This window comes from Coffea arabica, chromosome 6e, assembly GCF_036785885.1.
Source record: "Coffea arabica cultivar ET-39 chromosome 6e, Coffea Arabica ET-39 HiFi, whole genome shotgun sequence".
NCBI classification, from domain to species: domain Eukaryota; kingdom Viridiplantae; phylum Streptophyta; class Magnoliopsida; order Gentianales; family Rubiaceae; genus Coffea; species Coffea arabica.
In genome coordinates this window covers 14,407,652-14,425,971 of record NC_092321.1, presented here as the reverse complement: position 1 = coordinate 14,425,971, position 18,320 = coordinate 14,407,652, and the positions used below count along the sequence as shown (strand labels likewise).

Sequence of the window (18,320 nt, the reverse complement as noted above, 5' to 3'; positions counted from 1 at the left end):
AAAATACCGTCAACGATCATCTACCGTCTGGCTATTTCGTTATGGACCATGAACCCATATGGGAGCCTGTTCGTGAGCGAAGAATGGAATTAGAGGTATTTTATCGCTGGCATGGCATCCGCGTCCCGAGAACAAGGTCAGCGGATCTTGTTATAGGACCACAAGCCAATGATGCAAGCGTATTACATAGACTACAGCGAGAAGTTATGCAGATGGAGCGTAGGCTTCACAGGTTCCACGAGATCTAGGCCGCAAAAATACATGGTATTGGAAAACATTTTGATGTTCAACACATTTTAGCAGATCCCATGCTTATATCGGACCCGGACCTATCTGACTTTACTGAATCAAGCGACGATGACTTTCAAAGGTACATACCCCATTGTCTAATGCATGACGGCGTTCCCAGGTGTTGTATGGGATACAACTGATAACAAGGGATGTAGTTCAATGTTTGTTAGGGTAGCGGTAAAATTATACTCATTATAATGTCTACTCAAATAAATGCTTACCATATTTGGATATTAATCATGCCTGTTACTCAGTCGTAACTAGTTGTAACGTAACAGTAATAGATCTCTAACTGGTTGTAACCCATTGTGTACTGTTCGTTATTCCTTTTTATTGCATTGTAAAACTTCATTTTAACGTTACAAATTAGTTCTCCAAGGAATCATTTTCTTATGCGCACCTATTACCTAGACGTGGTCGTGACTTGGTTTGACCATAATTTAATTAACCTAAAAACTTGTAATACCAATTGATGTGCCTGTGATATATCATGTCAATGGTGCACTAAATTCGTCAAGCGATACAAAACAAATGGCCTAAATGATAATGTTTTATAAAAATAGTCCAATAATAATTCGAATTTATCATCATAACAAAATCAAGACAATTTAGACTTTAGATTGTGTTATCTTATACATCGTACCTTTGACGGTGCGATCTATGCCAATAAATATGTTATTAAGCTATGCAATTGAACGTAGTAGAATGATATACATATCACGACAACCATTCAACTGTTATGGTCGATTTAGTGAAAAATATCCGATCACAAAAAACACGTTCAATTCTATTGTAAAATTGTTACTTCAATTTTCTACCAACTTTATAATTTTCTAACAATTTTATACAACCCAATACAAACTATTGATGACTACTAACACTAGATGCGATTACAATTGTAATCCACTTATCTAAATTTGAAAAGAGTGAAACGTCAATGGTGCTTGTATAACCTCGTCAATAAGTTGTAACAACTTATTAACTGCTTGTAACGTACATATGCAACATTCTCAGGTTGGGACAACCACTTAATGTCTCGTTGAAAATATATAGTTACACATCATTCATCAACCTCATTCTGGGGGGAGGCGACGTCAACGCGTAGTTGCAATCCCTGTGTGTTATTTCTTCCCTGAAATGGATAACGATGGCAAATCAGCAAATATTATTAATAAAACCTACGATTACTGATATACGATGTCCAAGTCTCCAATTAATAACATTACATAAATATGTGCTGTAACGATAAAAGTTTATCACCTGAGGTGATGGTGCAAATACATGATATGCATCAACATCACAGTGTGTTGAAATTGCCTCACGCTCCTCCTACATTATATAGTATAAGTAATCGACTGTCAACAAATCATTACCAGTGCCTATATTGCTCACTTATAAAGTTAAATTGGACTAGACATTATAACAAAAATGATATATCAGACCATTAAGACATCTCTGATAGAGTTATGCTTGGAAAAAATAGAAAATCTGGGATGCATCCATTCTGTAGGGACACTTGCAGTTGCAGGAGGCCCCTGATTAGCCAAACGGTGGATCTTGAAATAATAAAAAATAATACGTTATTAAAGCGAGCATACGTTAACTACATAATTTGCATGATTTGACAGCTTTCGGGAGCCCACCGTTACAATTAAAGAAAAAAAGGTAGCTCTACTACATGAACAAGAAGGTTTTATTTTAACTACTAAATGTATGCATACCGTTTGACTTTTATCGATATCGGGAGCAACAACATTTGGAGGGTCATTCACTGTCTGACTCATTGAATGCGTCTACAAGTTTCGTATGGGCCAAATCATTGTATAAGACAAACAAAATACGTATATCAGGAAGGATGACGGCCGTAACAACATTATCACACAATGTAACATCAATGTAACTATTTATGCTATTAGAAACATCCAAATAAAAGTAAGAGTCATGTCCATTTTATACTAACCGAAACAGAGTCAGTAGATGAACGGCATCCCATAAACATGTATTCCTCAAATGAAACCGATGTCGGCTCCGATTCTGAGACCTACAGTATTGACACGGCAATAATATTATTTCATAATGAATGTTACCTAAACTTTAGTTAATAGTATAACAATAACTTAGTTTTAGCATAAATGTTTCCCAAGTACCAAAATTTGATCCATACCGTAGTCTGTGTAGTTCTTGATAATCTAGATTTTCTTTTTACTCTGTCAAATTTATCGACCCAACTTTGCATCACTCTACTTTTCTTCCCACCGCCTCGTTTTTTAATGCCTCTTGCGACTACTGCCTCCCCCATTTCATTTACAATTTCAATTTTATCTCGTTCCTCCATATTCAGATTTTTTTGATTTTGCAAAGGTTGCTCTTCGCTTTTTGAGAGGAGGAGCTCAACTCTCTTTGACAAATCGGATATGACAGTGATTACTACTTTGCTGGTGTCCTCCGATATTGCTGCTCGAGTTGCGACTTTAATCATGGCTGGAGCAAGCTCCCGATAACGAGTTGAAATCATTACTTTAGGATCAGCCACAACTTCCTGTTCTCGCCGATCAAAACAGTCTCCAGCCCGAGCTCTTTTTGTCGATCGCCTCTTAATGTATTCAGGAGGAATTATTTTTATTCCCACGGTATCAAACACCTTCAACGCGTGCCCACATAAAATGCCTTCATTCTCGTATTTTTTGCAACTGCAATATACACTTAGATCATTCCGATTGAATACTACTATTCTTTCAGGTCCTCCATCATACCTCATGACCGCAAACTCCACAAACATCGCTGCATCTTGTTGTCTCAATATAACCATAGCTGTTGACTCGCCATATTCATTTTGGAATGCAACAAATACGGTTGGTGAATACGTCTCTGATGCATGCACAAGCATAGGTGTTTGCCTTAACCCTACCATGGGGAGCTTTTGCCTCATTTCATATTCTGCAATCAGTTCATTATGTCTCTTTTCATCAACCACCCGATTGAAATGTCTAAAGAACTGCACAAGGTCATGATCCAGTTTCAAATGATTTTTAATTGCTGCATTTAGGCTTTCGCTGAGTTGGGTGCTTCGCATTCCCGCGGTCCATCTTTCTTTCATCATGCACCTTGCCCATTTATCACGAATTTTATACAACCCGGAGAGCCATTCATTATTTTCAAGATTGTGTTTCTTCACCATCGCCTCCCACACCCTATTGAATTGTTCCACTTCTTCCAACTCATACATGCAGGCACCAAACATGTATGGAAGATCACTATTTTCCTTGTAGTGATTGCCAAGATGTTTCATAAAATTACGCCTTATGTGAAACGTACATAGACCGTGAAATGTTTCAGGCATAACAACTGAAAGAGCGGCTGCCATGGCATGATCTTGGTCGGTTAGTATGGTACTTGGACGCTTTCCGCACATTGCTTCTAGAAATGTACCAAACACCCATTTGAAAGAATCTATAGTCTCATCATACATAAGGGCAGCACCGAATATCACAATTTGCCTATGTTGGTTAAAACCCACAAACACTCCAAGTGGCCGGTATTCTTTATTTGTTTTGTAGGTTGTGTCGAATGTGACTACGTCTCCAAAAAATTTGTAGTCAATTAACATTCCTGCATCAGCCCAAAAGATATTCGTTATCTGCTCTTCACAGTCCAGCTGTACGGCATGAAAAAATGATGGATTCTCGAGTGTTTGTTCTTGAAAATAATTCAGCATGCTACCTGCTTCTCCATATTTCAAACTCCTTTCCCGTCGAGTACGAAGATATCGTTTCAGGTCTTCCCGAGTATATCCCACATTTCCCATCCCACCTGTCTCCTTTCCCATAAGCTCATGGCTCTGTTTCAATGAAAGCCCAGCGTCCTCGCTTATTTCAGCTTGGAATCCTTGAGCTTCGCTCACTTTTCTTTGTGATGACATCATGTGCGCACATTGAGCAATGTGCAACTCATGGTTATGCTCTAAAACAAGATCATGCACACGGTACTTCATTGTTCCTCTAAACAACACAATAACCATTTTAGCTCCACACCCTGTTTTCGTCGGAGCTCGTGTCCTCTTTGGCATCACATCACCTTCGTACTTGCGTTTCACACCTTCCTTGCAGCAACTATATCTCCTAGACGTGGTCACGCCGTCTTTGTCTTTATTCAGATAGTCTTTACGTACACTAAAACTCATTTTAAAGGCATATTTGTTGTAAAACTTGTACGCATCCTCTCCGCTGTTGAACTCCATTCCTAACCCAGGGGTCCCATCTTCTGCCAATTTGCTGCAATCCATTACTTCTGATCCTGCCAATTATGCATCAAACACCCTAATTTGTAACACTTCATGAATTGTATGTACATAAACGACAACATAAATGTATATTACCATTCATAATGTGTTATGAATCATACATTACTCGTATACCAAATTCTATTATTACGCTATCAATATGATTAATGATTCACATCATCTTACTTTTACTCTAAGACAATCTGTGTACAAATACAACTCCATGTACACTAACTTATACGGATTGTAATGTATTGGTCACACGATGTAAGTCTATTTTAACTGTATGTACATCCACGCTGGTGATTATATTTTGATTCTAGATTCTTTAGCTCACTGGACCTTATGTCATTCGTTAATAACAACCGCATAAGCCAACTCCGCATTTTCTACTATTTCTATATTTTGAGGGCCAAACAATCACTTTCTACTCATTGTAATATATTTTTTACATCATGTAATTTACTTACAATACAAGGTTCACCCATTTATTATTCACATATATGTCTTTTCCTCAGTTTCACCTCATTCAACTCTACACCTCTATTTTATACACACTACACGGTCAAGAGAGGGACAAACTAATATTACTCCATGAGCATGGATCAATTACTAGATGCACAATGATTCATATCAATTGTAATACGGTGGCTATAACATGTAACTAATTTACAACAAGATGTACATTCATTCACTTGTTAAATGTGACTTTGTTTCTCTCATCTTTCCTTAATTCCGTTCGATGGTTTACTTGAATACATACCCCTAGGTCTTCCAAAAACTACTATCTCTTTATAGTTCATCACTGAAAAACTAAATGGTCACACACACAGATACGGTACATATATTTAATATAGTACAACTTCACTATTCTTGTATCATCTTCATATTATGTCTTCAGTGACTCTAATTTCATCCTTCATTTAACAGATGTGCATTTGGGTGACAAATTATTGGCCACAGTTACTGACATGGTTCAGTCATGTTACCTTGGTCTGCTAATACGCTTCACGTTTCACCGAAGTCGGAGAGCGTAGCTGCATCTGCTATTAAGTTGAAGGACAAAATCTGGCTTCGTGAGATTTTGTCCTTCCTCTGTTTGCTTCTACCTTACCGCCTGCCTTGTGCGCATTCAAAATAGATACAATACTCTTATACCCAGTTGAAAACCACAGCTGCTTCTGCTATTCAGTTTTCCGTCCAAACTTTGGCTTCATCTCTGTTTGCTTCTTCTTTGCCGCCTGCCTTTCCACTCACTTTTCTGTCAATTGCTATTTTCATCAATGTAGACTACACTCACTTCACTAGAAAGAGCTAGTAAGTCGAATTCCACTCGAACTTCAGCTTTCTACCTTCAATGAGCGGTCGGTCAGACTGTCAGAGTAGAGCTCCTTCAGAAGCACGCCAAGACTCTTCCCTCAGTTTTGTTTTCTGCGGCTAATTCAAAATTTCAACTTGAATTTCAAAATCTACTTCTCTTCCGTTTGCTCCGTTTGCTCACGTTTGGAAGTCAACATTTTTTTATTTGGAACGGTGCCGTTTTTGTGCCCTGCTTCAGCCTTGCTGACTTGGCTCATTTGTCTCCTCACGTTTTTTATTGTGAGGAGACCGTTCAGGAGCGGTCGTCTGAGGACCGCTCCTGCCCCGTATCCGAGGCACCGCAAAGAGATGTGTTGGTATCCTGAATGAGTGCTATGCTAGGCACACCACAGGAACGGGTATTCAGACTCTGAAAACGAAAATCTCTGATCTTACCAAAAGTTTTCAGGAATATGGGATCGCAAGACAGGACGGCGCAAGTAGTTCATCGCATCAACAATTGAGGCGGACATATTCCCATGTTGTCGAGGATGACTTTGTTGGATTGGAGGATGATGTTGAGATGCTGGTAAAGCATCTGTTGAGGGGAGGCGATCATGATCATGATCATGAGATTGATCAACGCTTTAGAGTTGTCTCCATCTGTGGGATGGGGGGGTTGGGAAAGACAACTCTTGCCCAAAAGGTATACAATCACCCTAAAGTGAGGCGCTGCTTTGATGGCATTGCTTGGGTATATGTATCACAAACTTGGCAAAAGGAAGACATATTGCAACGGATCTTGCTAAGCCTAATCCCAGAAAAGAGAGAAGAAATAGTGAAGTGGAGGGATGAGGAGCTGGTCAGACAACTTTTTCAAATCCTGCAAAATAAGAAATGTCTTGTGGTTCTTGACGACATTTGGGCCACAGAACCATGGGAATGTATAAAGCAAGCATTTCCAATTAGAAACGACGGAAGCAAGATCTTAGTTACCTCTCGCAATAAAGATGTGGCTTTGCATATTGATCCCAATGGTTTTCACCACCAACCGCGCTTTTTAAGTGAGGACGAAAGTTGGCAGCTGCTTCAGAGGAAAGCTTTACGGGGCAGGTTTCATGGAGGTACTTGATTTCTTAAAACACTCTTTATTTTTTTTATTAGTTTGCTAAATTGGGCCCTACTTGATCAAGGGATGATAAACTTGTGGATTTTGAGGGTTTGTTTGTTGTGGCTATCCTTATTGGTACACCGTGTAATTGAAGAAAAGAAATCATTAAAAAAAAATAATGAAAAGAGGCAAGAGAAGGAAAGACGAATATTTTACTGATTTCTCCCAAAAAGAAGATTGCATTTGAATTATTAGAGTATAAAGTAAAATTTTTTTTTTTTTTGGTTTTTTATGAACAGCGGTGTAGAGACCGGGTCTCGCAAAGTGGACCACGCCTTTTTGTGAGTGCTTGATGAGCAGTTATATGATTAATTGGACTAGAAAGTGTGGGAGTATTTTCCCCTCTTTTGGGGCTATACTCTTTTTTTCTTTTTGCCCCTTTTTTGTTAAGCTCACAACTTTTATTGATTTAACCACACAACGTACACGGAGAGAGAAATTCCCGAAACACAGGCAAATCCTCTGTTTCACCCGAAAGTATAAACATCCCTTTACATGTCTTCTGCTCCAAATTTTATTGACAAAACAAAAACAACAACAGATGATCCTTCCTCAATGGAATTGGCTAAATTTTTCTCTAAGTTTCTTATTTTTTGTTTCTCAATGGAATAGTTTCAATTTTTCTCAGAGTTTCTTATATATATATACGTGCACGCGCACACACATATATTCATGATGCTAAACAGAAATGTTAAATTGTTAATTCAATGTACTGCACATACATTGAGCAACTCGACACTTCTGTCTTTTAAGTAATAAGACTAACAGAACTACTCATCATCTCTCTTTGACAGAACATGAAGATTTAAAAAAATTGGAAAACTTGGGGAAGGAAATGGTGAAAGCATGTGGGGGTCTTCCATTGGCTGTGATAGTACTCAGCGGAACTCTTGCCACCAAGAAGGACCTGAATGAGTGGGCGACTGTCAATAGAAACATTAAAGCTCATCTTGGAAGAGGAAACAACTTGATCAAAGAAGAAGGAAATCTGCACAAGATATTAGCTTTAAGCTACAATGACTTGCCCTACAAATTGAAGCCTTGCTTCCTTTACCTGAGTAGATATGAAGAAGACTCTGACATAGGCACAGAGAAATTGTACCAGTTATGGATTGCAGAGGGTATAATATCAACAAAAGATCAGATTGGTGAAGAATCAATGATGGATGTAGCAGAAAGATACCTGGGAGAATTAGTAACACGGTGCATGGTTCAAGGTAAAGCCCCTGATGATGATGATGTGATGCTGTCCTCCGCTGGAAGATCATTTGCATCGTGTCGCCTTCATGACTTAATGAGAGACCTCAGTTTGGTCAAGGCCAAAGAGGAGAATTTCTTGTTATCCAAAAGCTATTATCATGATGGAATTCTCAATGAGTATGGCAATAATGATCACTCACAAGTTTACCGTCTAGCCGTCCATTTTTCTAAGGAGGATGTAAGGAAATATGTCCCTCCAGCTGAGAAGAGACATACTAGGCACCTGAGGTCACTCGCCTTGTTGGTCTCAGGTAATGATGGTTATGAAGGGCGTCTTCCTAAGAAAATGAAGTCTCAATTCAATAATTTCAAAATGCTCAGAGTGTTGGCCATTGAAGGGATCCGTCCTGCGTTCTCTGAAGATCGCACACTTAAAAGTGAATTTCTCCAAGTAGCAGATCACTTGAGGCTCCCAAAAGCTATTGGGGAGCTGATCCACCTGCGATACTTGAGTTTGAGACGTTCAATTTTCCTCTGTTTGCCATCGTCCTTGGGCAACCTACAAAACTTGCAGACACTTGATTTACGGGCTGGAGTGTGTAGAATACCTAATGTTCTTTGGAAGATGAGACAGCTTAGGCACTTGTATCTTCCGGCCAATTACGTGGATGCTATCCTGGCTCGACATAGAGGAAGATCCCATGGAGACACTGGAAAGGCTTCCTAATCTACGATCACTTCACTTGCAATATAGATCTTTTCTCGGCAAAGAGATGAGGTGCAAGGCAACGGGTTTTGGCCAACTTAGATTTCTTCGTTTTGAGCGTCTACCGAACTTAGAGAAGTGGAATGTTGATGAAGGAGCCATGCCCAACCTTTCGGTCTTGACGATTGTATATTGCCTAAATCTGGAGATGGTTCCCAGTGGATTGAAATTCGTTACAACTCTGAAAGAGTTGAACATTGTGCGGATGCCAAAGAAATTCACAGATAGGATCCAAGCAACAAATGGTCATGAAGATCAGGGACAGGATTTTGACAAAGTCTCCCATATACCCTCTATTAATGTCCGTAATGTTTCATCGGACCAAGCATGGTTGATCAGGTATGTCTCTCTTGTCAACACTTCTAGTTTCATTCTGGAATTTTACTTTAATTTATCCTTAAACAATTATAGTTTCTTTCTTGAATTTTACTTCAGTTTATCGTTCAACCCATGATGACTTCATTTACTCTTCTTCAACATATATATGGACCCTTATATTCAACCACACCATGCTTATATTCAACCGTACCTCTGACGAATTTCATTTTGTTTAGCGTCTCGATTTTAGGAACATTTATTTGACTCATTAAGCCTTATATAGTACTTAAAACTGATCCTAATTGATTTCACTTGTGCAGTTAGGATCAATTTGACGAGCAAGATTTATTCACTGCTGGAATGTGATACTATCAAACATTTGCCATTTTAGTACGATAAAGTCGAGCCAAGTTGGACTTGTATTAATTATGTGTCTTGGTGTACGATCATTTTTTTTTTTTTTTGGGTCAAAAGTCGAGTCTCCAGTTACTATACTTGGACTTGTATTAATTATGTGTCTCATAACTATGATTTTCACTCAGCTTATAGTTTTGCATGTTTCTCGGTGTAATTTGTCTAATAAGAGTTGTACTGTAATTCAATGCACATTGTATTTTTAATTAAAGAATTTTTTTCGCACTTTTTTTCTACAACAACGGCTTTAAATCCATCACGTGGATGCCCTAGATAGCACAGTTAGTAACAAATTTGTATTACGCACGTTTAATATACGTTCCCATGCATAATTAAATTTTTTTTTTTGTATTTCATATAAAATACTCTAAAATACATTTGTCATATAACAAGAATTCAAATTTAGAATTCAAATCATGCACGTATGATATACATCCGAAGTTGTTAGTATAAAAAAAATCATTACATTTTCAGTGGATAAAAAATTAATCCTTGAAAGATATTCGTACTTTTTTGCTAATCATACAAAACACGTAATAACCTTTTTGCTATTATACTTCACGAATAATACTTCAATTATTGGTAAAACTTACAATTTGAGTAAGCATGATGTTATATATACAAAACAACCATGATATATAACATAATTTTTTTTTTCAAATTTGCATATATAAATCTAATGAGACTTTAAAATTTTAGTCAATCTAATATCGCATCTATAAGGAGAGAGCTCTTAGACTTTTTGTCGCGGTCGAATTCAGGATTCAAATCTTCCTTCTAGTTCTTGGGAGGAAGGGTGTGGAGAGGAGCGTGAGAGAAAAAAATTTAGAAAAGAAAAAGTCTTTTTTTTGGAAACATTTTTTCTTATTTCCAAATTCAATAAAAGCTATTTCATATTCAGAAACACCACCTCCAATTCCCAAGAAAGCAAATAGTAACAACGGAACGGAAGGAACAAAAATGACCACACAGGCGTCGGGAAATGTTAACCCCCTCAACCAAAGTCTAGGTTGCAACACGGTGAATAATTGAATTCCGTGCATAAAACCGCGTGCGTTTTTTCTTTTTCTTTTTTTTTTTTTTGATTTTGTGATTCCTTGTTTGGTCAATTTTTCAGCACCTTTTTGTGGACTCTAAATGATTTGGGTAAACTAATCACAAATTTTTTTTTTGAACTCATAAATTGTGTAAAAAGAGCTTAAATTTCAAAACCAATGTTAATCATATTGTCAGCACTTTGAATATAGGCGGAGGTATGCACACATATGAGGGTAGGTAGGCAATTGCCCACTCCTCCCTAAAGTTTTGAAAATTGCACAATAGGCTTGATATTAAAGAATATTTTCAATTTTGTATCTTATTCGCCCCCCTGTCACCTCAATTTTGTAAACTTCATTCCTTAATCACTTTGCCCCCTTTCAATTTTAAAATGTCCATTCCTTCGTCTACACTTCCTTTTTAAATTACATAGGATTGTCTTCTCCATAAAAAAAAAAAAAAACATTGTGATCAACAATCCAACAAAAGTATTGGATTTATTTTCTATCAAACATAGACTTCTCTTTTTGGGGAAGAAATGATTCGACCTTTTTTAATTTAGACAATGTAGTCATCAAAATAATTATTGTTTCCAATTTCTTACTGCAGTTATCTGTTTTGCTGGAAAAACCAACTTCCAGATGCCTGCCCTGGCTAGCCACAAGTCTAAATTTAGTGTTTTACTTTTCTCTGGTCCACAATCCTACTTCCACACTCTTACTACATTTCCTTATTTACCAAAGATTATGGTTGCCAAGAACCCCTTCTCCTGGTCACCTAATCCTTGAAAACTTACAAGGGACCGGACCAACTTGCTTATGCATCCCAACTTGGCAACCACCAATGTCTATTTAGCATTGCTTATTATTATTATTTTTTTAGGTGCAAATTTCTTCTTTTCTGAATTTTGCTAACTAGCAGATGCCCAAACGAAGTCTCCAGGGATTTATTTTTTCAAAAAAAAAAATAAAGAAAAAGGAAAAAGACAATAATGGGTGGGTATCATAGTCAAGTTCCTTTGGTGAAATTGTTAAGTAAAAGAGTTAAAGGCCCCCAATGATTGATGCTAATCCCCAAAAAAGTACAAAAGACAATGAGGCCTTTTGACGTTCTGGTCATTCGGAAGGCCCAACTGCTCACTAAACCAAAACAAACGAAAACAGAACTCCGCCTTTTGACCCCTCCCATCAATTCATATCCCAGCAACTTTATTGATAGGATTGTCAGAATAGGTTGAACATTTAGGCTCAATTTTTGCAAGATGATCTGTACTTGAAAATTAAACAGGAGGGAGAGTTAAATGCCTATAGATTGGAAGGCACTCAGATGAAATGAAATTTGGCCATGGGGACTTGACAATCAACTCCATTCGACAAGAATTACAAGTACAATTCATGAGAAATTTAGTCTGCTTGTGCTTAGTTTTGTTGCCAATAGCTGAGTAACTGAACCATGTATCCCGAAATCTTCCTTTCACCTTGACCAATTATGCAGGTTTGTAATAGAAACTCTAGCATGCCAATTCCTCATGCAACAGATTTGTGGTTGAAACAGATGCAAGAAACGATTCCTCAATAGATCAGAATACTGATTATCATCCCACTAATAACTAATAAATCCATCTGCAAACTTTTGCAAAGCAGTGAAGTACCTTAATATCCTTCATTTGCTGTAACAAACTGCAGCAAGAAAAGAATACGAGGCACAATGGTTCCGCACGCATGTGCATCTATCTAGACATGTCTGCATACGTGAAAACAGATTCAAATTGTTCAATGAGAGAAAACCAATCTTTTCACAATGTTTCATGTGTAGAACTTAGTACCTGTACAATATTAGCCAAAAACATCAATGCAGCCAAAAAAATCCAGAGAGAAGATGCAAATAGAACTTCATCCATTTTCCCCAAGCCTTTATTTTGTACCATCTCATTTCATGCAAAATGTCCCAGCACAAACTATATGATTGAACAATTTGCACTGTAGGAAGACCAAGCTTCAAAATAATTTCTTTTCCTATATCACAAGCAAGCATCGGTGACTGTACAGACTGTGTCACTGACATCATGAAAGGTCAAAAATTCATATATCAAAAAAGCCAAAGAACCTCAAGGTTTCTAAATCAAACAGCTAAAGTGAGCCTTGCAATTAAGTTATCTGAAGTAACAAACAAGAAGAACACTTGTATGTTACCTGAAATCTCCACTGGGGCAAATCTCCCAAGTTCTTCTGCAGTTTAGTCAATTTTGAAACAGAAATATTGGCCAGAAAGAGCAAAGATCTTCTTGTACTTTACCTGATATCTCCAGGCAGGAGAATCTCTGCACTCGTAGAGTCGTTTGCACCTGAACCTATGGCAATAATCTTCCTTTTTTTTTTTTTAATAGCCAACCACCTGGAATTTTTTCATACGTGCTTCATTGCTGTACACAAACGTGTCAAGCAAAGCAATGAGCAGGCTTCAAGAAGATTATACAAGGGATGCTAAACCAAAAGAAGCTACTTAAACCATGCCAAAACAAAATGCCATCGCAGAAGAACTTACACCTACGTTGGATTCAGCTTGCTTCAGACTTCAAGTGCAAAAGGAAAAGATTAGACAACATATCTGACATGATGATCTGGTAATTGGTAAAACCAAAGGCTTCTTGATATCATCACAGAATATTGATTGATAATAAAATTTTCAGTTGAGACTATCAAACACAACAAAATACGACAAATGGCAAAATAAAATGGAAAGCCAAATTTTTGTGCTCTCCAATAATGAGCACAAAATTCATCTGCACTCCACACCAACTTCAGCAGCCCGACGAGGCTTGTTCTTTCTTCTGCTGCCGTTCTGTCTGAATCCAACAGACTTCACTGCTTCATTAGTGTTAGTCTTGTTTCCCACACCATTTTCCTCTTTGATAGAATCTAAGTTTTCCTTGACTTGCGAAGCCCTTTTCCTCTTCCGGCCATTCTCAACAGTGGGTTGATTCTTGCTATCTTTATTTAAAACAGAGCTCTTTGCACTTTCACTGTCTTCTTCTTCTTCTTCTATCTTCTCAACATCTTCATCTTCCTCAATGTCATCCTTCAGTGGTTTCTGTGGCCTTCCCCTTCTCCTCACCGGTAATTTCTCCTCCTCACCACTTCCGGCATCTTCACGAGCAGCAGTACTCAATTGTTTCTTACCCTTTCCTCTCCCTCTACCCATTTTTCAGAGAAAGCAAAAAAAAACTTGGGCAAAAATTAATTATCTCTGCAGAAGAACCTGCCCGGAAAAAGAAAATCAGATAACTTCAAACAACTCAACAAATTTCACGACTTTCTATTGAAACTTTAAATACTGAGAAGGATCAATCACAATAACTCAACAAATATAACCACACACTAGAAAACGAACCAAAAATAAATCTTGGAAACGGATATCTCCTCAGATTCACCAATAAGCAAACGACTATAAGAAAACCCAAAAAGCTCTGTTTCCTGGCAAGCATACAAATCCATATTTGCTCTCATGCCCAGGAAACACATAAAGGTTGGAACTTTGACTAATTAGTGTAAAAGCATCATGTGTATTCGGATGTTATAAAATAGCGCCTAACTAATAAGCAAAGCTGTAAAACCGAAACTTCAGAGCCTAAAGAAAACAAGCCAATGGCAGTTCCAAGAAAATCACTACATAATCAATCCAATACAACAATAACATCCAAGACAAAAAGCAGATTATCCTATGATTGAAACCATATACTGAGAAAAACAAAGTCTGCATAGCAACCATACAACAAAAGAACTTAAGACTGCTTTACTTAAACATGCTTGAAAACAATCAAAATGGAATCTTTGAAGCTCAAAACAGACCACCCAAACAAACTGAAAAAGATCAAATCTTTCCAATAAATCCATTGCACAACCTTTCATACAGAATGAAACATACCAACTGAAGCAGACCTCATAAGAAACGGAAACAGCCACCATTTGCATCTTCAACCAAAAACCTCTTTTCAGCACATCTTTATAAAAATTCCAATCAAAGAAAACCAAAATCGAGATGGGTTTTCCTATGTGCAAAAGTAAACAAAGTAAAGAAGCAACAAGAAATTGTTCAAGTGATAAGAAAATGAAAAGGCTTTGATCTGACAGAGAAATAGTAAAAGCCCAGATAAAAAACAATCAAAAGTGAGGAATGATTCAAGAACTGGATTGAGATTTGATGAGGTTAATAATCCTCACCATTTGAGGTTAAGAAGTTCAGGCAAGGGAAAGAAGCTGTGAGGCAGAGGAGGGAGGCAAAGGTAGAGAAGACTGCAAACAAAAAACAAGTGAAGTGAAGAGGAGAAGAGAAGAAAAATATGGATGTGGGATACTACTACTAGTATAGTTGCAAGTGGGGTAAGGATATTTAGCATTTAGGGGATTCTTATGGGCTGTTTGGGAAAATTATGGTAGAGGTATTGATGAAGGTAAAATAACACACAACTGATTGAGGGGGAAAAAACGAGAAAAACAAAAAATGAAAGCATATATCTGGCAGAAATAAAAGAGGGAAAGAGGAAAAAGAAAGGAAAAGGCATGGTGCTTGAGCTTGACATCAATGATCAATGTGACACTGGTTCAGAAAGTCACCTCTTGTGTGCCAAAAGAAAAAGGTGTTAAATTTTTACTTCTACAGCCTGCTAAAAGATGTTTTGTTATTTTAAGAACTATTATTATATATCCCATTTGGATTGTTTTTATATAAAATTTTTATAGAAAAATATACTATAACGATTTTATGTATATGAAACAAAAAGATGATTGAAAAATATATTCACAAAATTATAAAATTCTTTTTAAAAAATTCGAATAACTTTTTATCTTTCTAATAATATTTTTATTTCACATACATCGCATCCTAAAATGTGTTACAATAATTATTTCAAATAATCTTCTATTCAAACATTAACATTAGTGTACCGAAACCATGACCACGGTAAAAGTAAATCATAAATGTGATCAGTGACCCCCAAACCATGAACATTAGTGTACCAAAGTAAAAAGGTCGGTTTTCAGACCATTGATGCAATTAAAGTAATGATTAAGGATTTTCTATTTCTTCTACTAGTTAATTTTCTAGGTGTATTTAACCATTCAAGTTTTCTTGATGAGAACACACTAAAAAAGGCTTTGCTGTACGGGAAAAACGAATAAACCTCCTCACTTATTCCCACTTAATCCGTGTATTAATCCAAAAGCAAAATGGAGGAGTTTTCAAGATAAATACAGACCACTTTCACTTGCTACAAAAATTTTCACATAATGAAAATTTTACCTAAAGAAGTTTCTTGGCACATTTCTTAATTTTCTTTTTTTTATAATATTAATTCATGTGATTTTGGGGTCAGCACTCAGCAGGGGAGAATCACTGGTTGTCGCCTGGGTCATTGACTGAGATCACGTGCCCATTTAGGGATGTACAATAGAACAATCTTGATGTGGCCCCACTCTCTTTTGCATCTTTGGTAAAATTCATTAAATCAGCCTGTTTTTTTTTTCCTTTTTTTTTGGTTTTTTAAGGTAAAATCAGCCTAAATTTTCACTTGAAAAACTTTTTACTGTCAATGTGTTTTATTAACCTGGAATGCAATTCATAAGTTTACTCATATTTTGCATTCTTAACAAGTAGTATTTCTCCAAATGAATGCTCATGCTAATTTTTTTTTAATTCTTCAATTTTTTATCTTTTTTTTTTTGGATAAAGTCAATACAATTTGAGTCCCTCGATTAAAGCATAACAATTTATTTCAATTTGGACTCCATTTCCTCGTAGCATTTTCAACATAACTGTTTTGGATCCTTGGTGAAACATATATTTCTGCGGTTGGAATTTTGGATTGGAAGTTAATTAAAAAAATTTTGTGAGAATAATAGTGTAGGATTTTTTGTGATATAATGTATGATGATAAAAAGAATGACTGAGAGAATAAAAAAATAATAATATTGTAGCACTTTCATTTCAACCAAAACTCCTTAAGTGTCGACAAAAAAGGAGGATAATTCAAACAAATATTAGACAACTCTATCTTTCATTTCTCTTTATTCCCCCCTACATTTCGCAATTAGAAATTGTAGATGGGCAGTTCAATTTGTATATAAAAAAAATAACCACATCCTTCGCCAGATGACAGTCACTTATGAGGGTTTCAATTTTTCAAAGAGAAAGATTTCACCAGCTTAGGGTGTAACTCCAAATGAGTCAAAGCAGCCCTTATTTATTTAGAAGTCTGCTCATGAATTGAAGGGAAGAGAGGCAAAAGCAAGAACAATTATAAATGACAATTGTTCTTGAACCATTGAGACAAAAAACTGGGGCCAAGTTACTCTGTGGACTATAGGTGGGAGTTGAATTGCACTTACACTGAAAAAAATTCAAAAGAACTGTCAAAACATCCTTTTGATCTGGTCAGATTTTTATATTTACTAGCTTCTTATACATAGTCTCTTTAGGCTTCCCTTTCTGTAAATTATAATAGATTAGGTTATAGAAATATTATAGTTACCGTAAAAAAAAAAAAGAAAATTGTTCTTGAATTTAGTATAAGAAATGCATTTGCAGTAATAACTATTGTTGTAAACGTTTATGTGCAAATTCCTGATAGTACTGTTTTGGGATTAATTTTATATACACTGACAGTGTATACACTTTTATCATTAGATGTATGACACATAATTTGAATTTGAATTTGAAATTCAAATTTTGTATATGTGTTATATATCTAACCGTAATAGTGTATATACCGTCAATGTATATAAGATTTACTCATTGTTTTGTGAAACTCACCGTTGGTTGTGTTTTGATTGCATTTTTCATGGGAAAATTACTGTAGCGATTTGATGTATGTGAGGAAAAAAGGTAATAGGGAAATGTGATCACGAAAAATGACGTAATTTTTCGACAGAAAATCGCAATCCAAGCAAGGCCTAATCAAGAGTGTCAATCATGCCACTCAAGTGTAAAATTTCAAATTAGAAACAAATTTTGCCAAATCAACATAAATCCCATCCCAAATGGTTGCAGATAGGATCCTTGAGCCTAATTGAAGCTACATACCTGGAGTCAAGAAATATTTAAATATAACAAAAAAATAGTTCGTAACTCATTATGTAACTTGGCTATACGCCTGATATTACTCATCACGGGGGAGTAGTGATGAACAGTAATATTCCTTTCTTTCTTTATTATTATTATTATTTTATAACAGTAATATTCCTTTCTTGGTAGTCAAATTTTTGAAATTCAAGCTTCCCTCATCATCCTTTCACTTTTGTTCTTACCCTTTGAATATTTGTTACCACAAGAACTTGATACTTTCCAAAGTAAATTGACGAGAAGGCCCCTGCATGGTTGGGCAGTCTGTGTCTGATCAGGCTGGGGACCACAAGTTTAGCTGGATTGCTCAAACTCTGCTGTGATGACTGGACCCTGTCTAGTTGCTCAAAGCCTAACATCTTATTGGCTTAGGGTTTGGTTGACTACGATTGGGTCCGTAACTGGCAAATACCCTACAGTCCAAATGT

At 36.6% G+C, this 18,320-nt stretch overlaps 4 protein-coding genes across 6 annotated transcripts; 2 read left to right on the top strand and 2 right to left on the bottom strand.

Moving 5' to 3' along the window:
- Positions 1 to 1,874: 1,874 nt before the first annotated feature.
- LOC113696433 (protein FAR1-RELATED SEQUENCE 5-like) lies at positions 1,875 to 4,573 on the bottom strand. The gene is made up of 4 exons (XM_072056031.1): positions 2,456 to 4,573; positions 2,252 to 2,332; positions 2,013 to 2,084; positions 1,875 to 1,919 (listed from the first exon to the last, which is right to left on the bottom strand). Exons 1-4 carry the CDS (start codon positions 4,571 to 4,573, stop codon positions 1,875 to 1,877), a joined length of 2,316 nt encoding a protein of 771 aa, XP_071912132.1.
- A 1,592-nt stretch (positions 4,574 to 6,165) lies between these two features.
- Positions 6,166 to 9,965, top strand: LOC113695608 (putative disease resistance protein At1g50180). The gene is made up of 3 exons (XM_027214735.2): positions 6,166 to 6,993; positions 7,835 to 9,345; positions 9,645 to 9,965. Exons 1-2 carry the CDS (start codon positions 6,453 to 6,455, stop codon positions 8,965 to 8,967), a joined length of 1,674 nt encoding a protein of 557 aa, XP_027070536.2. The 5' UTR covers positions 6,166 to 6,452; the 3' UTR covers positions 8,968 to 9,345; positions 9,645 to 9,965.
- LOC140009740 (probable disease resistance RPP8-like protein 2) lies at positions 9,014 to 9,648 on the top strand. The gene is made up of 2 exons (XM_072056030.1): positions 9,014 to 9,345; positions 9,645 to 9,648. Exons 1-2 carry the CDS (start codon positions 9,014 to 9,016, stop codon positions 9,646 to 9,648), a joined length of 336 nt encoding a protein of 111 aa, XP_071912131.1.
- A 3,432-nt stretch (positions 9,966 to 13,397) lies between the features above and the next one.
- Positions 13,398 to 15,185, bottom strand: LOC113697222 (uncharacterized). Of its 3 annotated transcripts, none has more exons than XM_027216741.2 (2): positions 14,715 to 15,185; positions 13,398 to 14,034 (listed from the first exon to the last, which is right to left on the bottom strand). In XM_027216741.2, exon 2 carries the CDS (start codon positions 13,975 to 13,977, stop codon positions 13,555 to 13,557), a length of 423 nt encoding a protein of 140 aa, XP_027072542.1. In that variant the 5' UTR covers positions 13,978 to 14,034; positions 14,715 to 15,185; the 3' UTR covers positions 13,398 to 13,554. The 3 variants fall into 3 exon arrangements, with proteins under 3 accessions (XP_027072542.1, XP_027072543.1, XP_027072541.1); XM_027216742.2 differs by having other exon boundaries at positions 14,997 to 15,185; XM_027216740.2 differs by having other exon boundaries at positions 14,701 to 15,183.
- Positions 15,186 to 18,320: the final 3,135 nt, after the last annotated feature.